We start from the raw sequence: 17431 nt of genomic DNA, 5'->3' as shown, positions 1-17431 counted from the left end.
TAGTAGGCTTGTATAGCATGAAGAACTGGCCTGATAAGCTGAAACTGTCCAGCAAGAGAGAGGAAACGGTGGGTCCAAGACTAAACCCTTACATTGATACGGTTGACAAGAGCACAATAGTCTACTTTGCTGATCCTCGAAGTGATTATAGGAACCCCCAAGTACTGAACTGGCAAGTTCCCTTCTTGAAAGCCCAACTCAAAGAGAATACCATTCCTTAAGAAAGGTGCGCCACCCACCAAAAAAATTCACTGTTGCACGGGTTAGGACAAAGGTCACTCCAAGAGGAAAAGATATTAAGACCTTCCATGAGGAGAGCCACCGTAGGAAGGTGAGCCTCACAAAAAAGGAAGACATCATTTGCAAAAAAGAGATGTGAAAGACCCGTTGCCTTACACCTCTAGAAGAACTTGAAATCAGGCCTCAAAGAGTACCTAAAAATGATTCTTGAAAGCACCTCCATAACCATAGTGAAAAGGTAAGGAGAGATGGGATCACCTTGGCAGAGACCTCAGCCGCTCGCAAAGAACTCATGGAGCTCTCCATTCAAAGGAATTGAAAATTTGGGTGTGTGCATACAAGTCATAATAAGTCGCGTGATAGACTGAGGGAAGCCAAAGGCCAGCAACACACCTTCGAGAAAGTCCCAACCCATAATATCATAGATTTTCTTGAAGTCCACCTTTATCGCACATTTATAGAGATAAGGCTCGAGGTGGAAGCTAGAGAACAGCTCTTGGGCCAGCAAGATGTTATCCTTGATCCCCCTACCTTTTACAAAAGCAGTTTGAAAAGGGCTTATCGAGCTCTTCAAAGCTAAGGCCACCCGATTAGCTAGCACCTTTGTAATACACTTGTAAATAGTGTTGCAGTAGGCGATAGGCCTATAATCCTCCATGGAAGTGGCGTTGATTACTTTAGGAACCATTACTAAGATGATATTGTTAATCTCTCTTAAGAGTTTTCTGGAGGTGAAGAAATCCATCATTGCAGCTATGACTAAGGGACCAACCGTGTCCTAGTTTTCTTTGAAGAACTCCGCTGTGAAACCATTCGGTCCAGGTGCCTTTACCCTAGGCAAGGAGAAGTTAGTGTCTCGGATCTCCAACTTTGTAACCGGCCGAGCAAGGAATGCAGCCTGATCATCCGAGAGTGGATGCTGGATAACCTCCCTCAGATCCTCCAGTGAAGGTCTAACCAGCTCCCCTTGCGGCGCCAAGAGGTCATAAAAGAACTCTACAAATCGACGTTGCACCAACCGTGGCTTGGTCACCTGGTTCCTAAAGAGTCAAGAACGAAAATGACTCTGTTTCTCAAATGTCTTTTGTTGACATACTGGTGGAAGAACTTGGTATTGTGGTCTCACTCCCTGAGCCATCTGACCCTGGACTTCTGCCTGAAGAAAGACTCCTCTAAGGCACGCAACTCTGCAAAGATACGCCTTTGGTTTTTTTCCACCTTGGCAAGGTCAGTAGAAAGGGGGTTTTGCTGCAAGCCTGCTTGAGTGGTCTCCAATGTCTTCCTCGCATCAAGAGTTTTGGCGGAGATATTAAAAAAAGAATCTCTATTGAGCTGCTTGAGCCGACATTTAAGAGCCTTGAGCTTGCAAACAAGCTTATACATAGGGACTCCAACCCCCGGGGCATCCCAAACTTGCGAGACAATCTCGTTGAACTCCGGATGTTTTATCGAGAAGTCGAAAAACTTGAAAGGCTTCCTCCGAGAAGTCGGATTAAGCACCTTCATCACCATAGGCGAGCGATCCAAGATTCCCGGCACCAGGAAGGAGGCTTCCGAGTAAGAGAGATCCAGACTCCACTTGGTGTTCACCAGAACCTTGTCGATCTTTCTTGCTTTCCTAGAAGACCCCGAGGATGTAGTCACTTCCAATCATTTGTATCATCTATCTTCAATAATTCTATTATATCACTAAATGAAATAACCAACCAAGTTTTGGTGGCGCAATGACTCTATATTCTTAGTTCTTTCTTTATTTACTTATAAGTGGGACTCTACTTGAGCACAAACGACAACCCCTATAGAAGATCACATTTTTTTTTCGTTTATCAGTGGGATCTCTGCTCGAGGGCAGACTACCGTCGTTGTGTGAGATCACATTGTTAATTTAATTACATTTAATTATATTTTGCTCCACTCAGTTGAGCGCGGATAACTGCCTTATGAAAGGTCATTGTTAATAGTCTTATATTACTCATAATACTAAACATCACATTTGCATTATTTATTATCTTTCATCCACGTGATTTAATTTAAATTCCATATTGTTCATTTACATTAAACATATAAAATCACCAATCACTATGCCACTTTCTATAAATTTATTGAAATCATCTTATGTTAACTTCTTATATATAACCCAATATCTTGACATTTATTTGGTATCAGAGTTATCTTTCTCTCATATCAAAAATGGTGTAGTGATTACTAATTAAATGTTTCTTGAGCAACATGACGAAACACATTATTGCCAATCTATTGTCGAATAAACCCAATCATTTTCCAATTCATTCGTTCTCATTCTTTGTCTTCCTCATCTCCTTAGCCTCATCACCATCAACGGGATCAAACAAATATTTGTAATAGAAAATATGTCTCTCATTCAAGACTACCAAATGGAAAAATTTGAGGCATTTAACTTAAACATTATGCTGCTAGTTTTCTCCATTTAATACTAGAATCTGAACACTAGTTTTGATATCACTTTGTTGGGGAAAACTAGGCAACAATTCATCAAAACTAAACCCAATCAAGGATCAATTTCTCCCCCAAAACTAAACCAACCGAAATCAATTTACCCCTGGCAACTAGCCTTTAAAAGAACCTCGCAATAAGTAAATATAACACCGAAATAATAAGGAAACAAAGGCAATAACACCAAGATTTCACGTGAAAACCCAATATTGGAAAAATCATGGACCACCCAAAAGCTTCCACTAGTCACCAAAAAATAGTAGGATACACAAAGTATTTTTTTTTAGTCACATATTAAAGGATCAACATCAACAATGCAATAGTATTTTCATCACCATGAAGGTGGATTAATACAAATGGAGGTTGGAGATAGTTCTCAACAGACAAAATTGAAATTTGGCCTTCAAATCCAGAACGCAAAGCCGCGCCCTTTTTCCTTTTTTGTCCCCTGCTCTGTTGGTGCTCTCTCGGTGAGCACACTCACTTTTTCCCTCTATTGTTGGGCTCACTCTCTCGCACAAAGCAACATTTACTTTTTTTCTTTTGTCTTCTATTTGACTTTTCTTTTTATTCTTTTGGAAAAATTCAAAATATGACTTGAAGTGCCATCATTTTCTCAAATAAATGCTTAAAGTAAATTTTGTTTCAAATAAATGTTTAAAATGGCTATGTTAGTTTTTTTTTTTTTTAAAAAAAGCTTGACTTTCTAGTTGGTCAAGGGTATTTTTGTCTTTTACCTTTCCTTTTTTTTTTTGAATTTTTCTTTCTTTTTTCTTTTTTAGTTTTTTCTTTCTTCTTCGTCAGTTGCCAGTCTCAAATGATGGTCAACTAGTGACAATGCCTAGAGGGGATTTGGTAAGGGTTGTCCTTGCCTGATTTGGCAAGGGCCATCCTCGCCAACCATAGGCAAGAGACGACCTCACTTGGGCGAATTGACCCCCCTCCCCCTGGGTGAGGTTGCCCTCGTCGGTCATAGGCAAGGCCAATCCTTGCTAGATCTAAGCGAGGGTCATCTCACCAGCAGTTGGCGAGGGATGGCCTTGCCTAGGCGAGGTGACTCTCGCCCTAGGTGAGGCAACCCTCGCTACCCTCACCCTTGGCTGGCAAGGGCCTCGGCAACGCGACCCTTGCCAATGGTCGACAAGGGTCACTAGGGCCTTTGTCAAAAAGGAAATGAAAAAGAAAAGAGAATAAATAATTTAAAAATAATAGTCTTTTGACAAAAATGTCTTTGACTGGTCGAAATATCTAGCTAGCCGGCAATTGGCAAGATTATGCCTTTATTTAAAATTGTCATGGTCACTTGTGCCCTTATTTGAGATAGAAATTATCATTTTGGATCCTTATTCAAATTCTTATTTGAAAAAATGATGGTACTTCGTATATTTATTTGAAATTCCTGTATTCTTTTTGTTTTATGTATTAGCTGGCCCCACAAATGTGTTGGACCAGCCAACAGCAATTGCGGGCCGATGTTTCATTGCCTTTATGCATCCGCACAATAAATGGACGAGGTATTGCATCGTTAATCTCTCCTGACCGATCGGGCAATCCGAAGATTCTCTTGTGCCAACTATCCCAAAACTTTTGTACCATTCACCCAATATATGTATATATATGTATATGTATATGTATATGTATATGTATATATATGTATATGTATATATATATATATGTATATGTATGTATATGTATATATCTTACATCACATCACAACATCATTCTGTCAATATCATTACACGATAGCATCATGTCACATCCCAGTCGCTACAATCTAAGAACATTCAACGCTAATCTCGTAGGAATCCTAGGCCATGGAGCTTCTTATATATACTTACAGACCTTATGTTCAAACATGTATCTACCAATGTTAATCCCACACGAAAGCGAGACGGTGAAGACGATGAACAACAAAGGGCGCAAGTGTCTGCTTCTCTCGTTGCTCGCGCTCGTAGTTTTGGGAGTCGTGAATGGGGAGTACCTGATCGGAGTAGGGAGCTATGACTCGACAGGACCGGCTGCCGATGTGAACCTGATGGGCTACGGGAACATCCAGCAGAATGCGGCGGGCATTCACTTCCGGTTGAGAGCAAGGGCGTTTGTCGTGGCGGAAAGTCCAAACGGGGCGAGGTTCACCTTCGTCAATCTCGATGCCGGGATGGCTTCGCAGCTCGTCACTGTTAAGGTTCTGGAAAGGCTTAGGTCGAGGTAAGAGGAAAGAGTTTCTGAAGGAGTCATTGGCTGGACTTAGTCTAGACTGTCTAGTAGATTGACATTCCAGTTACAGTCGCGAGTATTCTGTAATAGGTTTTATCTCAGCAAACAATTTTGTTTTATTTCCTACTTCTTAAAAGGTTTGGAGATTTGTACACCGAAGAGAATGTTGCAATCAGTGGCATACACACTCATGCTGGTCCCGGAGGTTACTTGCAGTACGTGCTCTACATTGTGACCTCCCTCGGATTCGTCAAACAGTCATTTGATGCCATCGTCGATGCCGTTGAGCAAAGCATCGTCCAAGCTCACAACAATCTCAAGCCTGGTTCCATATTCATTAACCGAGGTACATAGCTCAGTATGGGTGGCATTTTGTTGATCGATGAATCATGCCAACGATCCTGATATGATCTATTTTCAATAGGGGATGTGGATGATGCAGGTATAAGTCGGAGCCCGAGTGCGTACTTGCTCAATCCGGCTGAGGAGAGAGCTCGATACCCGACCAACGTGGACAAGCAAATGACGCTGTTGAAGTTTGTTGATGGAGAGAGCAGGGAAAGCGTCGGAGCGTTCAATTGGTTCGCGACACACGGGACATCCATGAGCCGAGACAACCGGCTCATCAGCGGAGACAACAAAGGAGCCGCTGCCAGGTTCTTTGAGGACTCGTACCGGTCTGCTTTGGGGAAGGGGAAATCGGCTAACCGATCTAGTAAGCTTAATTTCTTTTGCAGGATCGCACCTTCATATACTATGTTAAGCTTTTAAGTGATCTTTTGGTTACATTGCTGAATCATTCGTTAATGTTAAAAAAATGTGTAATCAAGTCTGAGCTTGCGGTTGATGGATTTCCAACTTGGCAATTGTGATCATCGTGAGTTCTTATAACCAAAGTAGTGCGAATGATACTAATGTTACAGATTTTTTTCTGTTTGTGTCATTCGTGAGATCAGGCGTAGATGGTTTGCTGTTGATCGAGAAGGCACAAACCATAGGCGCAACTGGAGGGCAGCCGTGCAGCAAAACGAGCAGCCGGAGTTCCAAGGTAAGGATAAACGATGGCTCCTTGTTCGTGGCTGCGTTTTGCCAATCCAACGTGGGGGACGTGAGCCCAAACGTGCTTGGAGCATTCTGCACCGATACAGGAAAACGGTGCGATTTCAACCGCTCTTCGTGCAACGGGGACGATACACTTTGTGTGGGGCGTGGACCCGGGTATTCTCTAATTTCTTCCAGAATGAGTTAATCATTGTCGGGTCGGGCATTTCATTAGTTGTGTGGTGGTTGTGAAAGAGCCCATAAGCTTCTTACCTTGAATTGATATCAGGGTTCGTGACGTTGTGTTACAGGTACCCAGATGAAATACTAAGCACAAAGATCATAGGCGACAGGCAATTCCAGACAGCCCTCGAGCTATTCATGTCTGCTAAAGAAGAACTGACCGGAAAGATAGATTACCGTCATGCATATGTAAATTTCACAGATATTGAGGTGGAGTTAGAGGGAAACCGGGTGGTTAAAACATGTCCCGCAGCCGTTGGTGCAGGTTTTGCTGCTGGAACCACTGATGGACCTGGCCAATTCGGTTTCCAGCAAGGCGATGCAGAGGTTAGTAGATTCCTAAGCGTTAGCCAGAACCGGTTTTCAAGTAAATTCAATTGCGCCTACCACGTCAACCGTGCAATAAAACTTTGCAAGTTTCAGCCAGATTAGACCCTGGCTCATTCTTTATCATCTCATTTCATGTGGACGACTCGCACGCTTGCAGATCAACCCCTTTTGGAAGCTTGTGAGGAACTTGCTGAAAAAACCAAGTGCGTATCAGGAGAAATGCCAGAAGCCAAAGCCCCGTCTTACTTAGCACCGGTGAAATGTTCCATCCCTACGCTTGGGCGGTACGATGGACTCCCTATCCAATCTCACAGTTACAATAATCTCACAAAAGCCAGTCTAATGGGCTTTATTAGCTTCACCATGAGCTACAACCTGCTTGAGACAGAGCAAACCTAACACTAATGCATTCGGGCTATTGAAATCTTCAACCTCTTCTGATGGAAGTATGCTCTTCTAGCTCACATCTTGTGATCCTCCAGTGGTGCCTGGCTGGTTTACTTCAGTGATATGCTTAAGAAGGAGGTGCTAGATGGATGTTACCAGAAAATTTTAGCCCCGAGTCCTGATAAATTGTCAAGAGGATTAATAGTTAATGCAAAAGTAATGCATGGTCACGTGTTGCATGTGATGATGGCATTATCTTTAACGTCACCACACACAAGCATGATCAGATGTCTAAACATTCCTTTTTCCACTATAATGCAGCCAGCGATTCTTCCAATTCAAATGCTCAGATTAGGACAACTGATCATTCTCTCTGTACCGGGAGGTTCGTCTCTCTCCAATTCCCTCATGCAGTGAATTTTAATTTCATGTCATAGCTTCGGTTTGCTTAGGAATAGTCCATTCCTCCACATATAGAAGTGTCGAGACCTCTTCCGGGAGTAGACATGCTGAATCAGGAGTGTCGCGGTCACCACGTATCTAAATTCAACACAGTATCTTAAGACCCACGTCTAGAGAATAGAGGAAATTCCAGAAATTAATTCCAGAGGTGGTTGAAGTAAGACATCCTTGTGGCTCAAGATGTATGACAGAGTCCCTTAATTCATCATGTCAACCAAGAAGAGCAGTTCGAGAACAGGTTTTGATCGTATACGGGCTTCCTAGAGTTAATCAAACACATCCTAAAGAGACTTGGGTCAATGCCAACATAGAAGTAGCACTACTAGATGGAAGCCTTCAGCAGTAACAGCGACAAGCACTATACAAGCTAATCAAAATCCTGTTTCGAATTACAGAATTCACAACAATGGCTGGCCGGCGACTGAGGGAGGCGGTGAAGGAGACATTGATAAGCAATGGGAATGGAGAATTCCGGGAGGATCTCCAGGTCGTGATAGCAGGCCTTACAAACACTTATTCACAGTATGTGGCGACCTTCGAAGAGTACACACAGCAGCGATATGAGGTACTCTCTTGTGCATACCTCAATAGATTTTTTAAGGCAGCCATGATACTAGATAGATTTAACACAGAGGACCCAAACGAAGGTCAATTACCATCGTAGGACTACCAGAATTCACCGTTCCGTGAGGTAGCTTTCATATCCTTTCTGCATTACAGTTGCTAACTTATGCCGCAGGCTGCTTCTACGCTCTACGGTCCCCACACGTTATCAGCCTATATCCAAGAATTCAAGAAATTAGCAAAAGCGATGGCAACAGGAGTAAAGGTCCCTAGAGGCCCTTCACCACCCGACCTTTCCTCTGTACAGATCAGCCTCTTGCTTCCCCCGCCGGGCGACTTACCTCCTCCAGGCATTAATTTCGGCGACATTAAAGAGGACGTCACCCAACCAGAAAGTAAAGCATTTAAAACGGGAGACAGAGTAAATGCCACTTTCTGGAGTGCAGACCCAAGACACGACCTATTAACAGAAGGCACGTTTGCGGTCGTAGAAAAGCTTGAGGGGGAGCGGTGGATACCAGTACATGATGACGATGACTTCTGCTTGTTTTTCAAGTGGAAGTCAGAAAACTATGGATTGTATGGTTCGGCAACCATTGAGTGGGAAGTTCCGGAGGAGACTAAGCCCGGGATTTACCGCTTGAGGCACTATGGTTCCTCTCAGAAGATATTCTCTCCCACCGAGTACTTCACTGGTGCATCCAGTGCATTTACGGTGTCATAGTATTGTGGGCAGAATTATTACCAAAGTGTCCCAATGAAAATTTCAGGATTCGGGAACATTTACAGGGTTTGCCACCTTTGAATATGATGAACAACAAATTCCAAATAAAACACAATTTATGCAGGAATTATGCAGAGTTCTTGCTGTGATACGAAAAAAAAACAGCAAAAGTCAACTCATTTGCCCATCCATATCACACATCGAAGACACTTTCCTTCAATAAGTAACTCGAAAGCTTTGTTGATATCTTCAAAGCCCACCTCATGTGTGACAAACTCATCCAACCGCAACTCCTGAAAATACAAGAGGAAAGAGAGAGAGGAGTTCAAAGGCATGTTTCATCATGAATATCTGGAATCAGATTCTCATTTGAACCAGAACTGATATGAAAATGAAATATTTCCTCGGTGTTTTCAACTCTCTAAGCACAGATAAATTAATAGCACAACCAGCTGCCTGGAATTGCTGCACAGCTTCACGTTTGTGATGATAATGCTAAAGTGCTTTCCAGTGAACCTAGGATTAAAAACATAGGAAGCAAAGACATGATACAAGTAGCTATAGAAAAGAACAGTCACCTTGTCTGCATAGCGCCTCAGGAGGATGGGAATATCTGACTTAGCTTTGAGACCTCCAAACAAAGATCCCATAAGGCTTTTCCCGCTATGAAGGACATCAAAGGAGCTAAAGGTCAACTGCGACCCTGGCCTGTCCACTCCCAATACAACTGTTTTTCCCCAACCCTGAACCTCATGCAGATAAGAGACAATCGATAACCACAGAATTTAGTGGCTTGTCTAAGTGCTCATTATTAGCATAGGAGGGGGAGAGAGAGAGAGAGAGAGACCTTTCTGCAACAAGCATAGGCCTCGTGCACCAACGATGCCAAACCAACACACTCAAAACAGTAATCTGCTCCCCCACCAGTCATCTCATTGATCACCTGTTCAATTGAGATAAGAGAAATTTATTACAAATCGAGAAATTTATAACCATGTGATGAAGCAAAGAGTTTCGCATATAGAGGAGCTTTACATGGCCAAAAATTGACATTAAAGCCTGGCAATTAGCTATAAGTTTTTCATCTTGCACCATATTCTTTACTACTGTAAAGTAGGTACGGTGCACTAGAGCAGTCCACAATAGTAGTGCACCATGCCAGTGCATGAAGACATTTCAAGTTATACTTCCAGAAGTCAAACAAAATGAAACAAGTTGGATCAATGTCGCCAAAGACAGGCAATGTTGCCTTGCAAACAGTAACCATTTATTGGCGTGAACTTGAAGATCAGATATTTTAGAGAAAAACCTGGCTTAGCGCTTTATTGTCGCAGTTTCCAGCATTGACAAAATCTGTCACCCCGAACTTCTTTCCTGTGTTGGTAAGGAAAAACACAAACTGGACTTCAAAACGATAAAAGATATGCCAATCAATGGCAGACTGAGTATGTCATGCTGGGACAGCAACCAATGCTGACAGTTTTACATGCAAGTACATCCAGGTCCTAAATCTGAGTTTTTCTTTTCTTTTCTAATTTTTTACCTTTCCTTTCTATCTTCCAGGGACGGGGAGGGGGCACATATGCCATAAGTTTAGGATATCAATTCAGATATGATGATCTAACTTTGGAGTAGGCAATCCTAAAATCGGATGTTTAGACATCACACATTCTTTAATGAGCAGCATAGTTTACTGTTTACAAATCGTATCATGGGCATGCAGAACTTGATTTTTGCTTCAGAAGCATTTACTTTTATAATGACTGAACATGGACCTTCCAAGATCTTAATCCTAGCTTCGCTTCTTTGTCTATCATCTGAACTTGCAGTCTGTTTCCTCTACAACTGCTATGGCATGAACTAACTGCATATCCGCCACTGTTGGAATCACAAGAGTTTTTGAATATTATAATTTTACTGCAAACTAGTCAACATGTCTTACCAATTTCAAACTTGTCTGGGTTCGTATCCACACCTATTATTCTGGCAGCACCACACAGTCTCGCTCCTTCTGCAACCTGCAGAGACAACCCCAAGTCATTATCTCTCTCAGAATCCTTTGGCCATGAACTTGTCGTTTCGATTTGATTCTTGGATCAATAATTGGATGGAAAAGCATGACAGGAAAACATGACATTGGTATGTTTCATACTGCTAATCCAATTGAACCAAGTCCAAATATTGCAACGGTTGATCCTGCCTCCACGTTTGCTGTTCTCCAGGCAGCCCCAACCCCTAAACAGAACCGAGTAGTTCTCAGAAATTTATTTTATCCACTATTCTTTGCTATGTCAGTCAAAATTAGCTAAGATAGTTCTATTGCAAGAGGCTCATGCAAGTTGGAAACATGAAGAATTGAGACCCAATATGCAATCAGACAAGACCTTCCAAAGCCCGCCCATCCGATCTATTTTCTTTCTGACTCAATACAACCATCCCCGAAGACCAGTACTAGTAGTGAAGCAATGAGAGACTAATTTGTGTAAGCCATTTGAATAGCCAGAGCACACATAATCTACTTGAGGACCAAAAAGCACATTGAAACCTGAATCATCAAGTAAGGTTGTACTTGTACTTCATAGGTAAAGCATAATGCTGAAATGCCCCCACAACAACAGTAAAGGCTTTACACAGCGTATGAATGGACAGAATTGGCATGAGAATATGCAAATCAATTGGAAGATTCAATAGTTGGCTTGGGAAGAGCCGCCCACAGAAACAGTGAACCAACAATAAAGAGCCAAAGACATCAGCTCCCTCTTAACACGTGAAGTCAAAATGAAAATACCAGCTACAAGAAGTCTTGACCTGATGAGGGAAGCTATTACTTTTACTGAGACTGAAAAGGAAATGTGCTTCACCTGTCGAGACCCCACAACCAATGAGGCATGCTCTATTTGGAGGAATTGCAGGATCAATCTTAGTCAGATGGGCAACATCCACCACAGTATACTCAATAAAGCTTGACACGAACAGAAAGTGATATAGAACTTCTCCATTAAGATCCTTGAATCTGCTTGTCTCATATCTAGGCATCCAAGGAGATACCTTGAAGGGGAGTTTTGAGCATAAGTTGCTCTTCTTTGACTTACAATCTGCACATTCACCACAATCGGACATGAAGGTTGGAACGACTACATCCCCTTCAGTTACCTCGTCGACATTTTCTCCAGTGCTCTCCACAATCCTGAAAACAAGGAAATTTTGATGCAATATCTCATAGATACCAAAATGAGAGAGAAGGATGCTAGAAGTGCCGTAACTTTCGTATAGTGCTTAATTTGGTGCCAAAACTTTTTGTCAGATCACTTAAGTGTCAAAGTGGAAAAAATTCGATTACTCAAGTGCCTCCACAACAAATTCTGGCAATTCGTTGCATGTGACTTTTTTTTTAATGAAATTTTCATGTCTTTATGGCTTTCTTATAAAAAAGGAAGTCCAATGACCTGACCTTTCATCTTCAATAGTGACCAACCCAACCCCTCCCTTGACATCACCACTTTCATCTCCTCATGAAGGCGTGGTTTCATATATAATTACTCTAACACTTCCCCTCACGCATATTCTGAACTTCGGCCTAAGCCTAGAGTGTGGAAATATAGGGACCTCTAAAGATTTAAACTCAGGATATCATGTGTGAATGTGTAAGACTGTTATAAAAATTTAAGCTATTAGATGGATGTGTTGTTTAATATTTAATTGCTAACAATTCCGACTGTGGCTCCATGGCCTTCACTAACGCCTCCTCCTGCCTCCAAGGATCCGTATCCGAATATTTCCATGAGCACTAGCACCCCGTTGACCCCATCACTTCTCTGCCACAGGCATTTACAAGGGCAATGCTGTCCTCCTCCTCTCCCTCAACTCCATCTCCTTTCCTATTGTCTACCTCGTTGTCATGTCCCTTGGCGCTGTCATCACTACCGCCAATTAGTTGTCCCTCGTTCTCTTAATCTGAGACATATTCATGCTATATTTCTTTTTCCCAGCATCTGAACCTTCCATCACGGCTTTTTGTTACTATCCATCCTCAAAATTCCAATATAAAAATTGCAATTCCGGTTAGACAGATTATCACAAATGAAATAGTAGATGTCTATTGCAAGTTTTAATGAATTATTTTGTCCCAAATCCTCGGTTGTGATGTTCGTGTTAGAGGAAGAGGCCGAATTTTCCCCCAAATCATCTATTATGAGGTTTAAGTTTTGAAGAAGAGGTTGAATTTTAGGCAATCATGTGTGAAAAGGTGTTATTTAGGGCCACTAACGCTCATTTGGCATGCCGGCAAGCCATGTCAATCAAAAGAAATGTTAGAATATTGACACGTTAGATTTGTGGTGACCCAAATCAAAATTGGCACTTAAGTAACCGTTTTTTTATTTTATTTTAAATGGCACTTAAGTGATCGGACGAAAAGTTTTGGCACTAAAGTATGCATCGTATGAAAGTTATGACATTTCTAGTGTCGTTTCCTACAAAATGAAGATCAAATTAATCCTAGAAACAAGAGCATGATCTTTAACATCAACAAAGAGGGGAAAAAAATACAAAGACAGAGCCCATGCTCTGGCACGTTAGTATTAACAGTTAACAGCAAATCTTAAATGCATGTGAGCAGAAGCATTATTGGCTATTGGGTACTATTCTGCCTATACCTGGAAACTAACAAGCTTCTTGTTGCATAGATTGCTGCATAGCCATCCTGGAATGAAGCTCAAAATCCTCCATGTTCATTCATAAACTCAATTTATTTTTTTTAACATTTGCCTTGATTCAAACTCATCCAACTTCAATCATACTACTGCACCTTATCAGAGTCAAGCATCCTTCTGGAGATATTCATAGCATATACTACTTCTGTTCTATGTGTGCATCTTTTCCATTGGATATCTAGCAAGTTTGACTCTTACATGTATTTTTCTTGTAATAACTCTTCAAATGATACGTGAGAAAGCAGCATTCTGTTCTCAAGAAAACAATCGTAAACCTTAAGTGGAAAAGATATTGCCTAAACTCGTTCAAGCAGACATAGCCAATCACACTTCCAGAACATAATGAGAAGATCCGGACTGGACCCTACTGAAAAAGACATCAACCCTAAGCATTGGCTCTGTCAATAGGTTTAGAGACAAAATTTTGCCTCTAATTTACTGTAACGTGTACTTTCCGAAATACTTTCAAATGCCGGGCGGCAGCAGGTGATAAAACTTCAAGTGAAAGAAAAGTTCTTTGCAGTTCAGCAGTTTACACCAGTCGTGTTTAACATTAAGAGCTGAGCCTAGACGAATTCAAGCATCCACTGGACTCCCTGAATCCTCATTCTCTCCCATCAAGATAGATTAGTGGACAAAGATGAAGAAACTAAGGTGCCAAATGACTAATTAAAGAGAACAAACAATCGGAGTCATCGAGCTTACCCCACCGCCTCGTGCCCAAAAATCCTTGGGAAACATCCGGGAGGATCCTGCAATCCGCAAGCAAAGCATGCTTATGTCCAGCAGGGCATATGCATAGGTCGTAGGCACTGATATACGCACATGCAGCGCCATACATATGTACACACGCATTCACGCGACGATTGAGAGAGAAATCGCCAAAATTACCTTCATTTCCAGAACGTAATGTCGCTGTGACAGAGGGACGTGCAAATGATCCGAATCCGGACCTCGTGAGGCATCGGCGGGTCCACCATCACCTCCTCGATCACCAGAGGCTCCCCCGGCTTGCGAGACACCGCGGCTGCAAACCGCGCCCCCGGGTCACATCAACAGCCACTTCCAGTAAATTACACGACCACAAAAGTCAAGATCGGCTCGAATGGTGGAAAGAGTCACGACGCTTACCTCTGCATCGGATCGGCTTCCCTGCGGTGGGCAATTTCCCGGCCTCCATCGCCATGACGAACCGGCTCGCTCTCTTCGCCTAGGCTGCTCTGGCGTTTGACTATGAACAGGAATGGGCTGGCGATGAAGACGAGGAAGAAGAAGAAGAAGAAGCGGGTCATTAAGAGGGCAGGGGAGTGACGGAAACGTGGCGACGACCGTGCCAACTGTGGAGGCCGTTTGTGGAGAGATGATGGGTCATGTGCATTGCGAGCGGACAACATTCTGTACCGATCAGTGCTCGGTTGGCAGTACTTCTTGGACTGCTTCTTCTCGACCGGGTCAACGGCTAGTAGTATAATTCGAAGAGAAGCGGCGTGCTGCCCCCTCCGCTGCCGTCAAGTACTGCGTTTCCAGGCCGCTCCAGCAGATTCTTTGGGTTGTTTCTGCCGGATCGAAAGGTTCGGACTGGAATTTTTTAGATGCAGCGCAGAGAGGATGACGAAAGGTTTTGACTCTGTGGATGGACTCCATCCAGCCATGCGACTCTGTTCTAAACCCAGAGGAATCTGAGGTAGTGCTGTTTTCTTGTCAGTCAGGGTAAATCTGAAGGAATCTGATACCGTACGATTAATAATATTCCAACCCCGGCTTCTTGTGGTATTTTCATAGACATATTTTAAGTACACAAGGACCCTTCCAAGAAATCGCTGGCGCAAATGCTCTTAGAGAAAATTTCAATAAGAATATAAAGCTAAAAAAGTGACATGATTAAATCGATCTCAAATAAATGCTTGAATCCCTCAGCTGATCTAATGTCTATCGATAGACAAGCATGTGGGTGTCATGTGACTTTTCTAGTCGCCAGAGTAGGGCGCTTTCATTGAAAAAAAATTATAGTTGAAAAAACTTCCAATCCCTTAAAATAAAAAGAACTCCAAAATTGCTTCGTTTCTTTATTTCTTCCTTATCCGTTTCTTATCTGTCTATATAATCCAATCGAAGATTCTGCCAGATTAAGGGGACTTTTGATCTCTACTCACGGGCAACTGAGGGTTTCGATTCTCCATCACCTTTTCACATATTGGCAATTTTTTTCAATCTCCACTCACATTCAACCAAGGTTGATTTTGTTCAAATTGGTGCAGATGGTCCTTTGCTCGTTCGAGACAAAGTGATTGCAGCTTGCTCAAACAACAAATTGATAAGGTATGGGCATGTCGTGTAATACCTCACTGATTATAGCAACGACAATGAGGAGGAATACTTTTGTTTTTTAGTATTGTTGTTCACTTTACTTTTGGCTATGAGTTTTCATAGACTGAATTAAATATGAAAATGTTTCAACAATATGAGTTGAGTCAAGTCGACTATGGGTCGAATCAAGTATAGATCATTATATTTGCATTTGAAAATGGGTTAAAACTAGATAAGTTGGTCTATTTAGGTCGGATCATTTATGATCCAATTCAAACCCCCAATCCACCCATTTGACCGGTCTAGATGCAAAGTACTCGCATTTAAGACAAATAGAATAAGATCCATCAGGCTTTTGCAGATATCTTAATGAGGATTTCTGGAAATGTTACCAATTAATCTATAGACAACCGTTTGTCCTTTGGTTAGTATAAGAGCCTTAGGTATTAGATTAAGCTAGAAAACTTAGCAAATAAAGTAAGTGTTTTACTACTAGTTTTGACCATATACTTCATAAGCAAACATGCTTTGTTGGAAAGAGTGGAAGAAAAGTTTAAACAAGTTACAATAAATAGGTTTGCCGGACACGGAAAAATTAGCAAGAGTCATTATTTGAACCTACAAAGTAGTGGCTGGATAGTATGAAAAGTAGAGAGCTGCGCAAATGATGGCCATGATACCCTTGGGGTCAAAAATTGGAACTTGTAATAAAATAGGCAGCAGTCTTTGTAAATGAAGAAGAATAGGAAGGTTAGGTTTCAATACCTAAAGGTGCTAAGAACGAAGACGTAAGGTTAGAGGCTTTACGTGAATAGAATGTTTTAATAACCCGTCTGTCATTTGAAGAACATCTGATGGAGGTAATATTAGGACTAGTATAAGTAGAATAGCTAGTGCTAGAATCTGGGGAGAAGGAAGCTCTTCGTCCGGATAGCCTAGGTTGACGTTAGATGATAGGAGTCATGTAAACGCAGAAGAACCAATTAGAGTCGTAGCAGATGATAATGGAAGTATAGAAATGCACAAATTCAACATAGGTGGGGAATGAGATTGGCAACCTTGTTCATGGACCCTCGTGCGCCAGAAAAACCTTTACTTGCATGCGTGGAGAGCATAGATATTGGAAATTATCACCAGGTGGGACTACTTCTCTTCCTGGCTCGATGGAGAAGGAGATGGGATATACTACTTTGCTGACCTTGAAATTATCACCATCTTTCTTGGTGCAAGAAATCTCCTCGAGGAATTCCATGTTTCAAAACGTCAATCATCGAGAACTTCTCCTCAACGAGTTGGCGAAGATTGGCTGCCCTTTTGTGTTGAATGTCAATCGCATGTCATTTGATTTGGTAACATTTGTTTAGTAAGTAGTCGATCAATTGGGGTACATGGAGCAAATCAAATTCGGGATAAAATGTTGGAAATCATGAGGAATGATTCTTGATTAGAGATTGAAAACCATATCAAAATCGATACAGTTTTCTCAACACTTCTTGTGAACTGAAATTTGGGTTAGTAATATGCTTGATTACAGATGAATTTCTAAAGAGTTTTAGGAAAAATAAAACCGCTGCTCTGAACCGGTAAGAACGTCGCCAGAAGTACTGTAAAACCTAGCTCACAATATTGCTTGCTATGGTTTCCCGGAAAATGTGGCGTTTCTGGAAAATATTTTCCAATAAGTCATTTTCCAAGAAAATGTAATTATTTTCCGGCGTTTGAATGAAACCTG

At 41.9% G+C, this 17431-nt stretch overlaps 2 protein-coding genes and 1 pseudogene across 2 annotated transcripts; 1 reads left to right on the top strand and 2 right to left on the bottom strand.

Annotated features, from left to right (window-relative positions):
• Positions 1-1018: 1018 nt before the first annotated feature.
• LOC139882044 (uncharacterized) lies at positions 1019-1752 on the bottom strand. The gene is made up of 2 exons (XM_071866423.1): positions 1367-1752; positions 1019-1280 (listed from the first exon to the last, which is right to left on the bottom strand). Exons 1-2 carry the CDS (start codon positions 1750-1752, stop codon positions 1019-1021), a joined length of 648 nt encoding a protein of 215 aa, XP_071722524.1.
• A 1316-nt stretch (positions 1753-3068) lies between these two features.
• On the top strand, positions 3069-8680 carry LOC139882043 (neutral ceramidase 2-like; annotated as a pseudogene).
• A 176-nt stretch (positions 8681-8856) lies between these two features.
• Positions 8857-14572, bottom strand: LOC139882046 (alcohol dehydrogenase-like 7). Its single transcript, XM_071866424.1, is given in 10 exon segments — positions 8857-8973; positions 9259-9423; positions 9528-9623; positions 9990-10054; positions 10623-10698; positions 10833-10915; positions 11542-11867; positions 14098-14144; positions 14244-14419; positions 14524-14572. Coding segments are annotated over 10 exon segments (1200 nt in total).
• Between the last annotated feature and the right edge of the window lie 2859 nt (positions 14573-17431).

Source organism: Rutidosis leptorrhynchoides, unplaced genomic scaffold (genome assembly GCF_046630445.1).
Source record: "Rutidosis leptorrhynchoides isolate AG116_Rl617_1_P2 unplaced genomic scaffold, CSIRO_AGI_Rlap_v1 contig221, whole genome shotgun sequence".
Lineage (NCBI taxonomy): Eukaryota > Viridiplantae > Streptophyta > Magnoliopsida > Asterales > Asteraceae > Rutidosis > Rutidosis leptorrhynchoides.
This window is presented reverse-complemented; position numbering and strand designations above follow the sequence as displayed.